General features: G+C 34.2%; 1 protein-coding gene and 1 pseudogene across 1 annotated transcript; both read left to right on the top strand.

The window, feature by feature from the left end:
- The first annotated feature begins 1,697 nt into the window (after positions 1-1,697).
- Positions 1,698-9,530, top strand: LOC107848051 (protein ADP-ribosyltransferase PARP3). The gene is made up of 18 exons (XM_016692712.2): positions 1,698-1,852; positions 3,761-4,053; positions 4,980-5,175; positions 5,264-5,377; positions 5,467-5,524; positions 5,606-5,675; positions 5,748-5,922; positions 6,047-6,180; positions 6,265-6,502; positions 6,589-6,716; positions 6,794-6,870; positions 6,943-7,103; positions 7,190-7,399; positions 7,489-7,591; positions 7,749-7,831; positions 7,950-8,093; positions 8,873-9,055; positions 9,126-9,530. The coding sequence occupies exons 1-18, from the start codon at positions 1,844-1,846 to the stop codon at positions 9,216-9,218; spliced, it is 2,469 nt and encodes an 822-aa protein (XP_016548198.1). The 5' UTR covers positions 1,698-1,843; the 3' UTR covers positions 9,219-9,530.
- A 3,780-nt stretch (positions 9,531-13,310) lies between these two features.
- LOC107848580 lies at positions 13,311-17,617 on the top strand (annotated as a pseudogene).
- Positions 17,618-18,405: the final 788 nt, after the last annotated feature.

Here is an 18,405-nt window from a genome sequence, read left to right as displayed (position 1 = left end):
AAATATTATTAATATTATAATACTTAAATGAAATAATTTATAATAACATGTTTTGAGATTTAATACTTTGTTTATTTTAATTTATTTACTTTATTTTCGTAAAATATTATATATCTAAAAATTATGCAAAAATAATAATTATAAGTCATAACTATTAACATCTTATAATATTTTAAAAACATATAGTAAAAAAGATGATTGACTTTTGAAATTCTAATGGTGTCATATAAGTTGCGATAAAGCGAGTAAAATAAATTATTTGAAATTATATTAAAATTACAAAGATTAACAACTTAAAATATTTAAAAAAAATATATTAGTAAAAAAAATTTGATTGACTCACTAAATTTTTAAATTGGGACAAAGCAAGTAAAATAAATTACTAAATTACATAAAAGATATTATAAATTATGATGATTAACAACTTAAATTATTTAAAATTTTCTATTAATAAAAGTTTAATTGACACTCCAAATGTTATTTGTGCTACATAAATTAAAATAACGTAAATAACATATGTTGGGCCTGTACTGGCACGGACTAGTGTATCTAGTTAACTGATATACTACTAGATATTTATTACTCTTTATTATGATTTTCAACCTACATATTTTTTTTTTATCTAAAATTATGTTTTTAATAAGCTAAAAATATGACGTGTTCTATCTAATCATCTCTGTTAGTTCCTCTTCGCCTAGCTATACCTCTCTTAAAATCTGCTATGATCGATCTTACACATTGTTACTGATGCATCCGAGCACCTTATCTTTATATGTTTAAATTAAATTGTCTCTATCTCACTTTTTCTACTTTATCCGTCATTCATCTTATCTTATATAAATTTATTTCTAATCTTATCTTTCTAAGTATATGCTGGCACATTCATTTGAGTGTCTTCATTTTTATTATCTTTATTTCGTATATATATGGCGTTCTTGATTGATTAATATTCTGCCTCATAAAATAATAATGATCTAACATTCACTCTATAAAATTTACATTCAAGTTTTGGTGACATTTTTATCATGCAGGGTTACGTGAGTCCTCATTTCAATCATTCTATTCTAATACATTGTGCAAGATCATTGTCAATCTATTTTTTTTAAGAAGAATAGAATTAAAATACTTAAAACTTTCTTTTAGATATAATTTGTACATCAATTTTTTTATATTTTCACCTCCACCTCATGCATTACGTCACTCTTGAATTCTGAACTTAAACCCTGAATCTTGAACCTTAAATCCTAAATTCTGAACCTTGAACCCTAACTTTTTTTTTTTTGATTTCCCAAGATATCCTAGCTCAACAGGTCAAGGACTAATCTTTCGCAGATCTAAGCTCCATTTAAGAATTTGTTGCTGACCAATTGATTGCTACATACACAAGGTAAAAATCAAACCCCCGACACTTGCTTAAACAACCTAGTGAGCTGATCACTAGTCCAACCAACCTTGGTTGAACCCTAACTTACAATAACACTCTAGCTATATTTTTATCTCATTTTACCCGTAGGTTGGGGTAAAATTTTGCAGGTGGAAAGACACGTGTCAAGCAATTAAGTAGTCTTACTACACATGTCATCTCTGTTGTAAGACAAACAAAGTATGACATGTACAACAAATTCCAAGTACGTGTCTGATCTATAACATGTCTCATTTCTCTTAGGGATATAATTTAAAAAATACTTTGCCCTTTTTATGTCTGATATATATAATTCTCTAGGTTTATTTATGTCATTTGCAAGTTTGGTTATTTTGATTAAGTTTGAAGGTTAGGTTTCTCTGTGTGTGTGTGTGTTTGGCTTCTGAAATTCAAAGTAGAGACAGTGACAAAATCTTGAAAATGAATAAGGTTTGTACTAGCCTTCTAACTTTAATTTATTTTTTCAACTCTAAATTGTATTCCCTTTCGTTTCATTTTACTTATGAATATATTAAAAATAGTTAGTTCAATTTACTTGGCAATTTGATCAAGTGAATTTTATTATTTTTTTAATTTTATTTTTAGTATTAAATAATTATATAAAGTATTTCCTTCGTTTTATTATCTAATATATTTTTCAAAATATTAAATTCATTATTTTTAAAAGATAATATAATAACATTATGCCTCTCATTTACTGTTTTAATTTCTGAATCCTTGTGTCAATGGAAAATTGGATTAGTCGAAAAGGTGGACGCTGAGGGAGTAATAATAGTCAAATTTAAAGTTTTAAAACATCATTAATTTAGAGTTAATTTAATAACATATACTTGGATTAAAGTTTTCTTTAGGGGGTGTTAAGACAAGGGCCAAATAAAATGAAACATTTTTGTTGAAGAAATACTTGAGGAAGTCCTCAATTTTGTTAAGACTTCTGTTTGGTCCTTTTTATCATGCATGACCTTTAGGATATGAAACATTTATGACTAGTTTTCTACTTTTTTTTTCTTGGTGAAAATAGGAGCAACTATTGTGGGCCATTGACTTCCAATTACTTTTCAAATTATAACAATAGAAATGTAACAAAATCTACCAAATAAGGTAAAAAGCATTATAAATTCTCCGACTTTGCTTTTCAACTAAGTTTTTTTTAAAAAATACCGTAAATAAGGTAACCGAAAAAATAACACATTTATTTGATATTGTTTTCTATTTTTAGATTTAATTTATTTAATTGAATTGACATTAATTTTTGATACTTTTGAGGAGAAACCACCTTTAATGGTAGTAGATGCAAACCACATCATATACAAATTTCATACACAATAAAATTATTGATATACAAATTTCTATATAGATTAGACACCATAAAATTATTAATACATAAATTTCTATACATTTTAGACGCCATAAAATTATTGATACATCAATTTCTATATAGTTCAGACACCATAAAATTGTTATTATTGATATACCAATTTAATGCCACATATGCAAAAAAAAAAAAAAAAAGAAGTTTAAAATATTATGTTATGGGTTTAACGGTTCAGATGACAAAAAGGTAGGTAGAAGTGGTTATTTACAAATTAGGACAAGTACAAGGATCCACTGTATCATTTCTTTTGAATGCGAAATGTTGTAAGATTACTAGTTGTGAAAATAAGATAGGGTACTTGAGAGTTGATAGTTTACGCTGATTGGGAGGGGCGGAACGGAAAATTATACTATTTAAACATGGTTAAATTTTATTTTTTTTTAATGTATATATAGGTGATGTTAACCCCCTTCGGCTTGTTCGGCGTGCTTAATTTTTCGACTCTGAACCCTCCTGGCTTCTCCACTGCTGATTGGGTGTAACAATATATCTAGTGTAGTCTCACAAGTACCAAGTAGAGTATGAGGAGTGAGAGCATAGGTGGGGTCTGGGAAGGTGGAGTGTCCCTCCTATTTTTGTGGGGACGAGATAGAAAAGTTGCTTCAGATGGACCTCGACTCGAGAAAATCGTTTTTCAGAATTTCAGAGAAGAAACTGGTTTGAATAAAATGCAATAGCAAAAAGTTATGATGGAAATATTGAAGAAAAATATTAAGGATAATCAGAGTGAAAAAATAACTACGTTAATAATAAAATTGAAGCATAAGATGACTAGGAGGAGTTAGCTCGGATGGTATACACCTCTCAGTTCCACCCCGAGGTTGTAAGTTCGAGTCAGTTGACAACATTTGGATGTGGTCTTCAGTTGACAACATTTGGATGTGGTCTTACATTGCAGGCTTTTAATTTAGTATTATATGTGGTTATTGTATTTTGTTAAAAAATAAAATAAATTTGTGAAGGTTCATGAGAAAAGGTCTCACACTCATGCAAGTGATGAGGAGAAGAAAGTTAATACAAGAAAGCACAAGGCGGAGGCGGAACAAGAGCCAAAGAAGCAGAAAATCGATGAAGGTGGCGGCGATGATAATGGCCAGGCGACGAATGCAAATTCGCATGTTGCAGATGTGGCAGCCGAATTCGAGAAGTTTTGTAGAGCAACAAGAGAACATCTCTCCATCAAACAAATGCGCGAAATTCTCGAAGCCAATGTCAGGGATTCTTCCATAGCTGATGAGGCTGTTGTTCCTAGATGGTTTGTCAAATTAATTATCTGTTCCAAGGTCTTTTTATTTGTTAATAATATGCTTTCTTTTAAGTGCTTTAATTTATATATGCATTGGTACAGGCTAATTACCGTAATTTTGGTTAAATCCTTAACACTATCAGCAGCGTGTTAGCTTCGTTTTACGTGTTACTTCCTCTGTCCCGATTTACGTGGTATACTTTTTCAGTCTATCCTAACTTGGAATTTTGATTTTGTTCAAAATATTCATAGTCACATAAATGTCCTATGTCCTATGTTTAGACCACAATTATGTCTTTCCAGAGGTGGAGCCAGGATTTCAACTAAAGTAATTCAATATTCAAAGAAACTTAGTCGAAGGGGGTTCAATACCTACTGTAACCACATAAAAAATAGGGGGTTCGGCCGAACCCCCTGAACATGGCTGGCTCTGCCTCAGTGTCTTTCTTAAACTCCGTGCTGAAAACTGTCACGTGTATTGGGATGGAGGGATGGGATGGGGCTGGGAGTATGGAAGCTTAATTACCATAATTTTCATGACACCTAATCATTCTGTTACGAGTTTGAATTTGATATAAATTTATATTTGTGGGAATTATCATTAATAGGATTTCGGTTTACATGTTCTTATAATAAGATTTTAAGTGAATTAGACACGTTACGCACAGTTCTATCTGTTACAACAGTTTGGTTATGATATGTTTTGTTACTGAAAGTATGCTTATCGGGGAAAATGTTATTTGAAGTGACCTGATATATAATTCCAAAAAAAAAAGTAAAAATTAGATGTTACAAAATGAAAACTGGACTATCCGTAATTCTGAAAACTAGACTATCCGTGTTTTTAGAAGTTAAAATGCTCAATTTTGATCGACTATTAGACAGTTGCTGCATTTAATCATCGTGCATTCTACATTTTTGCTCTTTCTGTATAGCCAAGACATACTATTCTATGGTCCGCTCGGCGATTGTCCGGTTTGTGGTGGCACGTTAGAGTTTTCTGATGACGGCTATCACTGCCAAGGAGCGTATAGTGAGTGGTCCAGTTGTGTTTTCAGCACTAGGTCTCCACCAAGAAAAGAAGAGCCTCTAAATATACCTGAATCTATCGTGAAAACTTCCATCTACGATGTAATGTGCCAAACTCTTCTTTACGTAACTTGCTGTATAATCCGGTACGTCAATGTAAATTAACTGTGCATGATTGTTAATATGACAGATGATTGAGAAACATAGAAACCCGAAAAGTCGCCCCAAGCGAGAAATATCTGCATCAGATAAACCGTTTGCAGGAATGATGATTTCTCTTTCAGGCCGTCTTTCTCGAACCCATGTATGATACGTTATTCCCATATATGAATGTTACTTCTCAAGTGCATTGGATTATCATTTGGGTATGACGGAAAGACCTTTTCTATATAGCAATATTGGAAGAAGAAGATTGAGAAAAATGGAGGGGAAGTGGCTAATTCTGTTATTGGTAACGATCCAAATCTTATGTGAATTTGATGCAATGATTTTATTCATACCTTGTAACTGAAAAATGGCTTCCTTTCGGCAGGGGCAACTTGCCTTGTGGTTTCTCCCTCTGAGCGAGACCGCGGTGGTTCCTCTAAAGTAGCTGAAGCAGTGTATGTACATGAATTTTGCACAAATTTGATTAATTTAGCATTTGTATCTTACGGCTAGGTGATGTTCCTCAGGGAGAGAGAAATCCCGGTAGTAAGGGAGGTTTGGCTGGCCGATAGCATCGAGAAAAGAAAAGCTCAAGCGTTAGATGCATATGATATTGCCAGTGATATTGCAGTAGAGGGAAAAGGTGTTGCACTAAACCAGCAAGATTCCACTGTCGTAGCACTTGAAACCTTAACAGCTGAGGTATTGCAAGCTTTTGAGTTCAATGATTTGGTGTCGATGTAGTTCCTCCGTTGAATTTTGATACAAACTCTATTCGTTTTCCAAAATTGGTTTAACATGGACAGTTCCCTTTTCTTGGTTGTAGCTTAAAGTTTTTGGAAAGAGGGGCGTGCATGTCGACAGTAAGCTGCAGGATGAAGGTGGAAAAATTTTAGAGAAAGATGGCTTATTGTACAATTGTGCTCTCACCCTATGTGATCAAGGGAGGAACCTGAACGAGTATGGCTCGAGAACTAATATTTTCGTTTGCAAGTTTTTCATAATTTCAATGAAGTAACCAATAGAATGTTTAAAATGGTGTAGCTTCTGCATTATGCAACTTATTGTGGCGCGAGAGAACCACTTGTACCTTTATTACAAGAAGGGAAAAATTGGTGACAGCCTCAGAGCAGATGACAAGCTGGAGGAATGGGAAAATGTGAACGATGCTATTAGAGAATTCGCAAAGCTCTTTGAAGAACTGACGGGAGGTCAGTTCGAACTCTGGGAAAGAGAGAAGAAGATTCAGAAGAAAAAATTGAAGTTCTTCCCTATTGATATTGTGTGTGCTCTCTTAGTTTCCTGGAATCAAATATATTTGGTGTTTCGGTTATTCCTGTTAAACATAAAGATGTGGTGAATTTGTAGGATGATGGTGTTGAAGTAAGGAGCGGTGGGCTAGGCCTTAGGCAACACGGGGTTGCAGCTGCACATAGTAAGCTTGATCCGAAGGTAGCAAATTTTGTGAAAGTCCTTTGCAGCCAGGAGATTTACCGGTAATGTTCTTCAAGACCTACTCTTTTGTCGTTTGATTATACGTGTACGTGACAGTGCTATTATCTTCTGAATGAAGGTATGCTCTAGTGGAGATGGGATATGATTCACCTGAGGTTCCTATCGGGATGGTTACTGATCTTCATTTGAAAAGATGTTAGTCTCTCTCTTTTGTGAATTCTCCGTTGGCGTTTAACATTCTAGGAAACCTACTTTTTAACTACACAGGTGAGGAGACCCTCCAACAATTTGCGGAGAAACTGAAATATTCGACGGAGACGGGGATCCAAGCAGATGCCCTTTGGGCGGATTTCACCCAAAGATGGTTCACTCTCATACCGACTACAAGGCCCTTCCCGTTTAGAGACTATGAAGAACTTGCAGACCATGTAAACTGCATATCTGTCGATAGTTCCTCTCAGAGACTTGTCAGCTGATAATAAATTGATGTGTTTCTCGTGTTATGAAAATTTAGGGTGCGTATGCGTGTGAAGCTATTCGAGATATCAATACTGCCTCCCGTCTTATAGAAGACATGTCGGGCTCAACGTTGGATGATCCTCTCTTTGACCGCTATGTCAAGCTATATTGTTCTATTTCACCCCTAGAGAAAGAGGAAGATGATTACAAAATGATACTGAAGTACCTGGAGAAAACTTATGATCCTGTGACAATCGGTGATATCGTAAGATAACTTCACTAAGTCTCCGAAAGTTGAGTTTCCTTTTGGAATGTGTAGCCTTTATCTAAGTTGAAGTTACCTGTTTTCTTTAGAGCTACGGTGTATCGGTTGATAATATATTTGCTCTTGAAGCAAGTGCGTGCCCCTCTCTTGATGACATCAAGAAATTGCCCAACAAGGTTCTGTTGTGGTGTGGTAAGTAATTGGTAGCCAAGATTCAATATTATTAGCTGTTGCATTTTTTTGCCTGTCTAGGAAGAATATTGTTGACGAACGAATGGATCCGACTTTAAGATAACAATACATACATTACTTGCAACAATACATACATTACTTAACTCTTTGCTAACAGGAACTAGGAGTTCAAACCTATTGAGGCACTTGCAGATGGGGTTCTTGCCTTCAACTTGTTCACTTCCTGTACCAGGATACATGGTATGCCAGGGCATGTCATATTTGCCTTTTTGAAGAAACGGCATCGTGTTATTTCTATTCTCTCTTTCCTTTTGCGGAGAGTGTACGTTCTTTGGGGTTTAATGTTTTGTTTTTGCAGTTTGGAAGAGCTATCGTTTGTTCAGACGCTGCAGCAGAAGCAGCCAGATATGGATTCACAGCTGTAGATAGGCCAGAAGGTTTCTTGATTTTGGCTGTTGCTGCACTAGGAGAAGAAATCCAGGAGTTCTCTAGTCCACCCGAGGTACTATAGAAAATTACACTAACTGATTTTATATTTTCTGTAGCTGAACTTCCTCATCGATGAGGATCTTAGTATTGAGACTAGTCGAATTGGCAGAAAGTACCTATTGTCGGCCGCACTTCCTATCATCTCGTGTCTTACCTATTGTCGGCCACACTTCCTATCATCCCGTGTCTTAGGCTCTTACGATAAGGATCTTAGTATTGAAACTAGTTGAGTTGACAGAGTACACTAGTCGAATTGGCAGAAAGTACCTATTGTCGGCCGCACTTCCTATCCGTGTCTTAGGCTCTTGCGGTTAGGATCTTAGTATTGAAACTGGTCGAGTTGGCAGAAAGTACCCATTGTCGGTTGCTTTCCTATCATCCCGTGTGTTAGGATCTTGGCCAACTCTTTTCCCGTCTCGTTATCTCTCCTTTGGCTTGTCTTAGGCTTTTAGCCGAGTCCTTCGTCTTTGTATCTCTCTACTTCGATGCGTGACAGCTACTTATACGTGCCAAAGTGACTTGAATCACATGCAAAGGGTGCCCAAACTTGCTTGGTCTACTTCCAAAAGAAATCTGGAGCAAGTTGGGCTGCGGTATAATAGAGCTTTAGACTCCAGATTGGCTCGGGCCTGGAGCAAGTTGGGCTGTGGTATAATGGAGCTTTAGACTCCAGATTGGCTCGGGCCTGGAGCAAGTTGGGCTGCGGTATAGAGCTGTAACCGCTGTTGGGGTGTCGAGAGGACAAAAAAGAGGTCTAAAGCTAATGTTAACGTCTAATTTGCATTGACGCAGGACTCAAAATCTCTTGAGGAGAAGAAAATTGGAGCTAAAGGTTTAGGCAAGAAGAAAACGGACGAGTCGGAGCATTTTGTATGGAAAGATGACATTAAAGTACCTTGTGGCAAGCTGATTCCATCAGAGCACAAGGATAGCCCTCTCGAGTACAATGAGTATGCTGTATATGATCCACAACAGGTACTTATAATACGAAATGGTTGAAGATAGTCCGTATACAGTGTTACTGATGTTTTGTTTTATTGCGTAGGTAAGCATAAGGTTCTTGGTGGCGGTGAAATTCGAGGAACAGGACGTGGAGTATGATACCGTCGAGCCGGAGATGGTGCAGCCCGAGGCATAAACCGACGTATGGAAGAAGTAAAGAGCAAGAGAAGGATTGTACGTGGACATTTTGCCTATTTCTCTAATCAGAGACTTCATGGGATTTCGTAGTAATTTTGGTCATATGGAAACTGGCTTGGTTAAACCATATGAATGGTTGGGCAGAAAGTTTGTTTTTGTAGTGGTGGATGTTTGGTTCTTGATCCTGTTTATATGGCTGCAGGGCAAACTTTTGTGTGTATATATGCAACTAAGTGCTGCAGTATATGCTATGTGGATTGATGTGTTATGTTTCTAGATCAACTTAATTCTCTAGTTTTCTTGTGATTTATTATTTGCATTGATTTTGAAAAATCATGTGCGTGGTTCAGTCCTTTCTCGGATCCCATATATAACGGCAGGGCATCCCATATATAATGGGAGTTTTAGTGATTGGTATATAATAAGGAAATAAATCTTAGCTTTGGCTTGCCAAGATTTGGATTCTCATCTTTATTTAGGTGATTAGATGTGTATTGTCAAAGTGGAGTAATTACTGGTCAGCTAATGCCAATTTTGAGTATTCATTTATATATTATGATAATTATAAAAGTTCTATGGTGTCATACCACAATAAGATTAAAGGACTTGTTTGGTTGAAAAACGAGTAATTCAGATTAGTTATTTGGAAATCAGTTATTTGGGATTATTAATTTACTCTCGGGATAAAAATACTATTGTAATTTTGAAATAATTAATTTTAAGATAAGTTACTCGGAAAAAGGTATTAAAATTACTTCAAATTATATTTGAAAGGTGGAAGTCATATTCAAGCTATGACGTCTTATATGACGTCTTATTAAACTCTTATACATTGTTGTTGAATGTATTGAAAATTAATTATCTATCTATGATTTAAAATTGAAAAAATATATTGGGAGTTAATTATGTATTTTTACAGAAAAAAATATTTGTTGAATGTATTATGTATTTCAACACATATAATATTAAAAAAGATATCTAGAGGGTTAATTATATATCTTTACCAAGCAAAAATAATGTATTTTCAAGAAATTTATTAAAAGCTAATTATATATCTCGATATATTCAAATGAAAAATTAGTTATGCCATTACTGATTATCTTTTGTTCCTATGTAACTACTAAACTAGTATAGTATTCGCGCGATGCGCGAAAGTTATTATTAGTTGATTGATTATGAATTTAAATCATTTTATCAATGATTCAAATTAAAAGAAGCCATCACTGCTTTAAAATTTTACTATTCATTAGTAAATTTATAATTTTTAATAAATTTTATGACCATTTAAAAATCATTAACCTTATCTACAAAGTAATCATACATTTTATGTTGAGGTGATAATTACTTGTCCACTAAGGCCAAAATTGAATATTCATTTGTATATTATGATAATTTTAAAAGTTCTATGGTGTCATACCACAATAAGAACAAAGGACTTGTTTGGTTGAAAAACGAGTAATTCAGATTAGTTATTTTGAAATAAATTATTCAGGAATTATTAATTTACTCTTAGGATAAAAGTAATATTGTAATTTTGAAATAATTAATTTTAAGATAAGTTACTCGGAAAAGGTATTAAAATTACTTCAAATTATATTGAGTAAATGTACGATTTGTACTTTGAACTATAAACAAAATTGTTGAGATATTCCAACTTAAAAGGGGTTCTATTATCTCCTGGGCTAATTAAAATCATATTTTTGGTAATCTAAGTATCTATGTGGCACATACGTGTGTCTTTGTTGACGTTCAGTATGTTGATTCACGCAGTGTGCCACGTAGGTATTAAGGTTATCAAAAATATGATTTTAATTAGTCCAGAGGTAATAGGACCCCCTTTAAGTTGGAGTGTGTCTCATCAATTTCGTTTATAAGTCAGGGTGGAAATAGTACATTTTCTCAATTATATTTGAAAAGTCGAAGGCACATTCAAACTATGACGTCCTATACTCCTATTACACACCTACACATTGTTGTTGAATGTATCGAAAATTAATTATGTATTTTGATAGATTTAAAATTGAAAAAAAAAAATATATTGAGAGGTAATTATAAATATTTATTAGATGTATTATGTATTTCGACAGACACAAAACTAAAAAAGATATTTAGAGGGTTAATTATATATCTTTATCAAGTTAAAAAAAATTATATCTTCATGAAATGTATTAAAAGCTAATTATATATTTCAACAAATTTAAATAGGAATTTCAGTAATCAGTAATCTATATCTATAATATATTAAAAATGTGAAGATTTTGTTGGTAGTGACCCAGATTTTCAAGTATATAAAAAAACATGGATCCAACAGATTTATTCATTACATAAACAACCATATATGCCTTATATGCTTTTTACTAGAGCTTTAAAAGCATTAGGTCTACTACATTACTAAACTTATTTTCGAAACATAAAGATAGGCCTTAACAAGTAGAAAGTAACTATTTTGAGAATTTTTTTTTCTAGTGATTTTTCGGTACCCCGAAGGTGGCAACCCGCACAACGAGTTCTTCCTTCTCCGTCTGTAGCGCTTGCAACTTCCTCTCTAAATCTTATGTAAGTGATTTGAATTTTTTATCCTTCATTAAAAGATTCTTCTTTAGACAAAATTGTCTTTTCACTATTTTTAATTTATTATTTAATTATTTTTTATTATATTAACTAGACTTCCTAAAATATATGAGATTCCTAAAATATATGATAGGAAAATTAATTAATATTTTTCTCTATTAATGAAATACTTCTATAAATACTGAGATGTGCGTTAAACTAAAGAACAAATCGGTTTGTGTATTGAGAGAATATGATTGATGCTCATCTAATTTGATTCGATTACATGTCTAGATTGGTGGATGCTTGACTTCTAACCCTCAACTTATTCATTATTTTTATCAGCATAATAGAATTCAACATGTGTATATATATATATATATCTTCTTTGTTTTCATTCAAAATCATTCTTTAAGTAAAATTTTCGCTCAGATAAAAATTAGTTGGATCAAAATCGAAACTTTGTGATCATTATTATATTATTTTTTTTATAGTTTACAGGTCGTAGATGAATGTCGGTTGGCTTTGAAAAATTTATTGTGCAAAGATTGAATTTAATTGTATTATTTTAATATCTTTATTATCTCTTATTGTTTTATTTTAATTTACAGATGATAAATGAATGTGAGTTGACTTTAAAAATTTTTTTTTTAGGTTAAGGTTATGTTTAATTATATTATCGTAATATCTCTATTAATTTATTATTTTATGATAGTTTACAATTCGAGGTACACGAACAAGTCGCGTTATGCAGTAATTATGCCATTACTGATTATCTCTAATTCCTATGCACTAATGTTGTTTCCTTAAAAGGTAGCCATCCAAAAAATTAATGCTCAAAATCTTCAAAAATATTCCTTACAACACTCCTCATAGCATTTTTTTTGCTAAAAACCATCTTTCTTCAAAAATATCCAATGGATTTTTTCTTTAAAAATCAACTTTTTCCAACACCCTTTTGAGTTTTAAGCAAATCCCATAAATTTCCTTGGTTAAATTTGTGGTCTTTTGGACACCCTTTTGAGTTTTTGATCAGAACCTATAAATTTTCTTGGTTAAATTTAGAGAAAATACATAAATTCCCTTCGATGTTGGCTGACTTTTTCGAAAAAACATGTAAACTATACTTTCGATCTATTACTCTACGAATCTTACTTAAGTCATTGCAAATATATCATTTTTTTGCTGAATTTGAAGAGAAAATTTAGCTATTAAGCCTCTTTAAGTTTCTAATTAGCAAAATATTCAACCCTAATGGCCTACTTTTATTTTTTATTTACATCTGTCGGATTGATAATTAATCTGTCTATATACCTCTGTCGAACAGATAATAAATCTATAGAATTAATAATTAATTTGCCTATATCTCACTGAATTAAAAAAATTTATGATTCATTTAATTAAAAAATAGATTTAAAAGATTTATTTAACAAAGAGTTCGAATTGCAGTCACAAAAAAAGGGTAAATGCATGCATCAATTGAATGCTACCATACGTAAATACATTTAATTTCATATTTTATTTGTATTTTTTAATAAAATTTCCCTTTTTATTTGTCTTCCAATACCATTGTCTTCTTCAACGACTGAAGTTTTTCTTTTTTCTTGAAATAATTATTTAATTATTTTTATTAAGAATCATAAAACTCTGTTAATGAAGTTTTATGATTCAAGTCATTAAAGCTCCATTAATGAATATGATTCAAGCATAAAACTTCATTAAAGCTCCATTAATAAAATTTTATGATTCAAGTAGAACGGTGTTAAAGAAGACAATGGAGCTTTAATGGTGTTTCAAAAATGGAGCTTCAAAAAATAGTTTTAATGGAGAGCTTTTCTACTTTATGGTCCTCCTGGTACAGGGAAGTCTTACTTGGCCAAAGCTGTTGCTAGTGAAGCAGAATCCACTTTCTTTTAGGTATTTGTCCTCCTACATGCAATTGTGTTTGTTTATGATGTTGTCCATTTTACTGCAAATTGGAGCTATTAACTTCAGTATCATCTGATTCACTGCAGCTTTTATTTTGAAAAAAAACAAAGACTCCAGTTAAATCATCAGTCATTACTTGAAAAATAGATCTTGAGCAAAACGAGAATCTGCATAGCATCCCTAAAGATTATAAATGAAAACTGTAGAATATTAATACTTAGAAGAAGTCGGGGGAGAAGATCCAACTCCAATTGATTTCTGCCAGTTTGTTTGTTAGGTTCTGTATTTTATTTCATGTATAGATTCTTTTTGGCCTTTCTTTCTCATAACTTATTATCTGTATAGTTCGATTTCAAAAAAAAAAAAAAAAACTATGATATGTACTTCACATGAGGTAGTGGTGTGGTCTGCGTACACTTTACGTGGGAATACACTGGGTATGCTGTTGTTGTAACTGTATAGTCTGTATGACCTTTCTTTGTCATAATTTTTGTTGATTATCTTTTTCGCATAAATGATATTTTAATGTAATCTGGTGCTTGAGTCAAGAATCAGTAGTAGTAAGGAACATAAAGCGCTGAATCCCTAAATACAGAATGTAGTTAAATATCCAAGTCGACTAGGGATTTTTACATTGACTGAGCCTTTGTGCGGACTTAGATGATGTAAGCCTCTTATACGCTCAATACATTCAGAATGTTTGTGTTCTATTTGAATCTTAATTATCCTGCTAATTTATCATCTTGGTGATGATCCATGAGTTAAGGGCCTTGTAGTTTCATGGGTGTTGCTCCTTTTTTGTTGTGGGAGTTGCTTGTGTGCACATAAATTGAAGTATTTGTATTAGCTTTATTTTTATTGACGCTTTATGATTCTTTGGATATATACTTCCCATGACGTTCTTTTCCTCCAGAGATGTAATATCTGGATTCTTCCCCTTGGTGGTGTGTCACTTGCAGATCTATATATCTAGGACGGAACGTGATGTTGGAATTAGTTGATAAACATTCTATGATTCCAAGGGTGTTTAATATTTTGTTTGGTACCAATTCTATAGAGCACCTGTGCCATAGAGGAACACATCCGGCTTTAGTCATTATATCAATGGCTTTGCATGTGCATCTTGGGAAGTATTCAATATGTGAAGGCTATTGTTTAGCATATGGGGGGATGACCAATGAGCCTTTTTTTTTCAGTGTCTCAGTTGGTATCTTGATTTAGCTTCTTGAAGAGATCATCTTGTCTATCTCTAGTTTGTTGGACGCATCTCATTCTCTGCCAAAGCAAGTGATGCTAGCCGTTGAATGTTAAGATCAGACCAGTAAATCATGCAATATGTTGATGTAGAAAAGAGTCAACATTGAACTTTTAGCTTAAGGCCTTGACTGTGATTGCAGTCATTTCAATAAAAACTTCAAGCTTACAATAATAAAATATTAGTAGGATTTTACGGGCATGATTCATCAGCTTTGTTTTGTTGCAAACATTTCCAATGGAGGTCGATATGTAGAACTTTTTCTTCGTAGAAGTTATTCTTTTATAGCAGCGCCCCTTCCAAAGAAATTTTTTTAGTCCTATAGGGGTTTATCGGGATGCCTGACATTTCCTTAATAGAGAAAAACCAATCGTTAGCATATGGAATTATTGGTTTGATGCCTTTCTAGAAGCGGAAAATAATATGCATAATGACCCTTTTCCCTGAAGTTTTGCCTGCTTTCCATTATGTGGGCAATGTCGAGATGCTTGATTCCTTGAATGATCCTATACCTGCAAGTATTCTCTTAAAATCTCTCCAGTTCTCAGTGGTAATAAATCTTCCATTTGCACTATTGGTTTCTCTTTTAAACTTGCACATAATCATCTTGGTTGATGCATATAAACATGAGTTGCTTGCATGAATAATATAGTCGGCGTGTATCTGTTCTTTGTTCGGTTATTTTCCCATTTTCAAGAACTGGCGAGTGCCAACTGCTATTTTCATGCAGCGTCTCGTCATCAGACCTTTTATCCAAGTGGATGGGTGAAAGTGAAAAGCTAGTTTCAAACCTTTTCCAAATGGCTCGTGAAAGCGCTCCTTCCATTATATTTGTTGATAAAATTGATTCATTGTGTGGGCAGCGAGGAGAAGGAAACGAGAGTGAAGCTTCTCGACGTATTAAAACAGAACTCCTTGTGCAGATGCAGGTATCATGGCCATGGAGGGATTCCTTGACCTCTCATAGCCAACTCCTACCGATCGGAAAGAAAAGAGGAAGAGTTATTCCCCTGGATAAAGATGTTTTTTCTTATTTAATTTTCTTTTTCAGGGTGTTGGACACAATGATGACAAAGTTCTTGTACTTGCGGCAACAAATACACCCTCTGCCCTAGACCAGGTGAAGAATGATCTGCAGTCTAAAGTTGTGGATCTTAGAAATTTTGTGCTGACGGAAATTGTCCTCTACAGGCTATACATAGAAGATTTGATAAGCGTATCTACATTCCTCTCCCAGATCAGAAGGCACGGCAACATATGTTCAAAGTAAATATCTGTTCTGTGATTTTCTTTGAAAGTGAAATTCAAGGAAATATACTGCAAGTTGACTTGTGAGAGCTAGAGTTATTTAGATTGTCTTATTACACTTGCAGGTTCATTTAGGTGATAACCCCCCATAACTTGAGCGAGAGCGACTTTGAAGACCTGGGCTGTAAGACAGGTGGTTTTTCCGGTTCAGATATTTCTGTTTGTGTAAGTCTGGAGCCTAATGAGTTTGACTTAGTGCCCAACATGATGTTTTCCAGTTTGTTGTTTGGGAAGAGACCTTTCTCGAACACCAATCCCATGTGGCACCAGCTAATCACTGAAGAGAAAAAAGGGGGCAATTCCTTTCTGTTCTCCTAATATATTTATGTACTTACTTTCTTGGACAACTATGCAGGAGCTTGCTGCTAAAGGACTCGCAGCCCAGGTAGATTTTGGGGATACATTTATAGTTTGAGATCATTGCCATTATTAGTTTTTCATTTGGCCGCTAAACTGAATCTTATACTTATATCGAGTTTTAGCTGGAATATATTGGGGCCGGGTTCTATAACTGCATGTCTGGAGACTTGACTTCTTTCGAGTCACTAGTAATACTGTAATTCAATGTGACTCTAGTGTAAAGCTTTGTGCATCATACGGTTATGTTGCAATAAATGTAAGAAAGAGATTGTGCCTGTACTGAACCACATCGTCCTACTTGTGAATTCTGAATAGCTTGATTACCCAAAAAAAAGGGGAAGAATTAGTTGCTACTATTAGAATTAAACAACATACAGTGTAATCCCGCAAGTGTGGTCTGAGGAGTGTAGAGTGTACACAAACCTTACCCCTACCTACAAGGTAGGGAGGCTGTTTCCCGTAAACCCTCTACTCAGTAGCTGATATTAGAATCACCTAGTAATGTTTTTGTCTGAAGTTCTGATATGTCATTGGATAAATTGTCCTCTTATCTGGCGGGACTAGTTAAACAGCTCGCTGATTAATGCCTTTGCAGATCATCCCGCCACCTATTACAAAGACGGACTTTGATAAGGTTCTTGCTCGTCAAAGGCCAACAGTAAGTAAATCCGACCTTGAAGTGCACGACAGATTCACAAAGGAGTTTGGAGAAGAAGGTTGAAGAAATTGATTTATCGCCGGTAACTGCTATCCCTAGAGTTGCCATCATTTGTATTCTTTCTTCCCTTTGCTTATCTGAAAAATCGCGATATTCAAAGACTCTTTGAATGGGAGGTTGACATTGTTTACCTTCTTGGATTGTGTTAGTCTTGGCTTTGCATGTATTTATCAATGTCAAGACACAACATTTGCTAGTATCTTTGTTGTATTCCTCTTGCAATTCTATTTGTAATCATTTCATGAGCATTCTTACTTACATTCTGAAGTTACCTCAAGGTGATGACTAAGAAGTAAAACACCAGTGTACTCAAAAGTTCATGAGCATTCTTACTTACATTCTGAAGTTACCTCAAGGTGATGACTAAGAAGTAAAACACCAGTGTACTCAAAAGTTCATGACTGGTGCAGGCTACATCAGCTCACATGTGCGTTCCCGCGGGCCACCTCCAATTCCGTATTCCATGTGAGTTTGTTGACTTCAATTAAACCAGACCACCCCGGGGAGTAATGTGCCTGTGAGGGTGCCACCAAATGTTGTAGATAAACCTACTAAAGAAGAACTTCAGCATCCTCCACTGCATGAATTTCTTGGGAAACGAAGTCATAGGCATTTAGGTTCAGGGCTAGGCTGACTACTTCCTCATCGATATACCGACGTTGGGTGTGAAACATATATCTTACATTATACACAAATCATATTGATCTAATCATTCCATCAATGTTATTCAATCCCAAGTGTAAATTCAAAATCCTCTTATCAAGTTGTGATAGCATTCTTATTTGTAGCTTCCTAGGGGTCTGATATCAAAGTTCTTTAAAATTCCTTTATCTAGAGGAGGTAAGTGCAGATAGAGAAATTGTTACTGAAATGTGTAGTTGAAATTTGTGGAATCCACACAGAAATGAGTTTACATTGTCATGCATAGTTGGACAGATAAAGTCTTGGAGTAACCGGTAAAGTTCGCTGTCATGTGACCAAGAGGTCACGGGTTCAAGCTGTGGAAACCTATGTTGCTCGGACTCTTCGAAAATGTCGGCGATTGCATGTCAAATTCTCCAAAAG

Source organism: Capsicum annuum, chromosome 11 (assembly GCF_002878395.1).
Source record: "Capsicum annuum cultivar UCD-10X-F1 chromosome 11, UCD10Xv1.1, whole genome shotgun sequence".
NCBI classification, from domain to species: Eukaryota; Viridiplantae; Streptophyta; class Magnoliopsida; order Solanales; family Solanaceae; genus Capsicum; species Capsicum annuum.
Note: the sequence above shows the minus strand (reverse complement) of the source record. Positions and strands in the feature narration are given on the sequence as shown.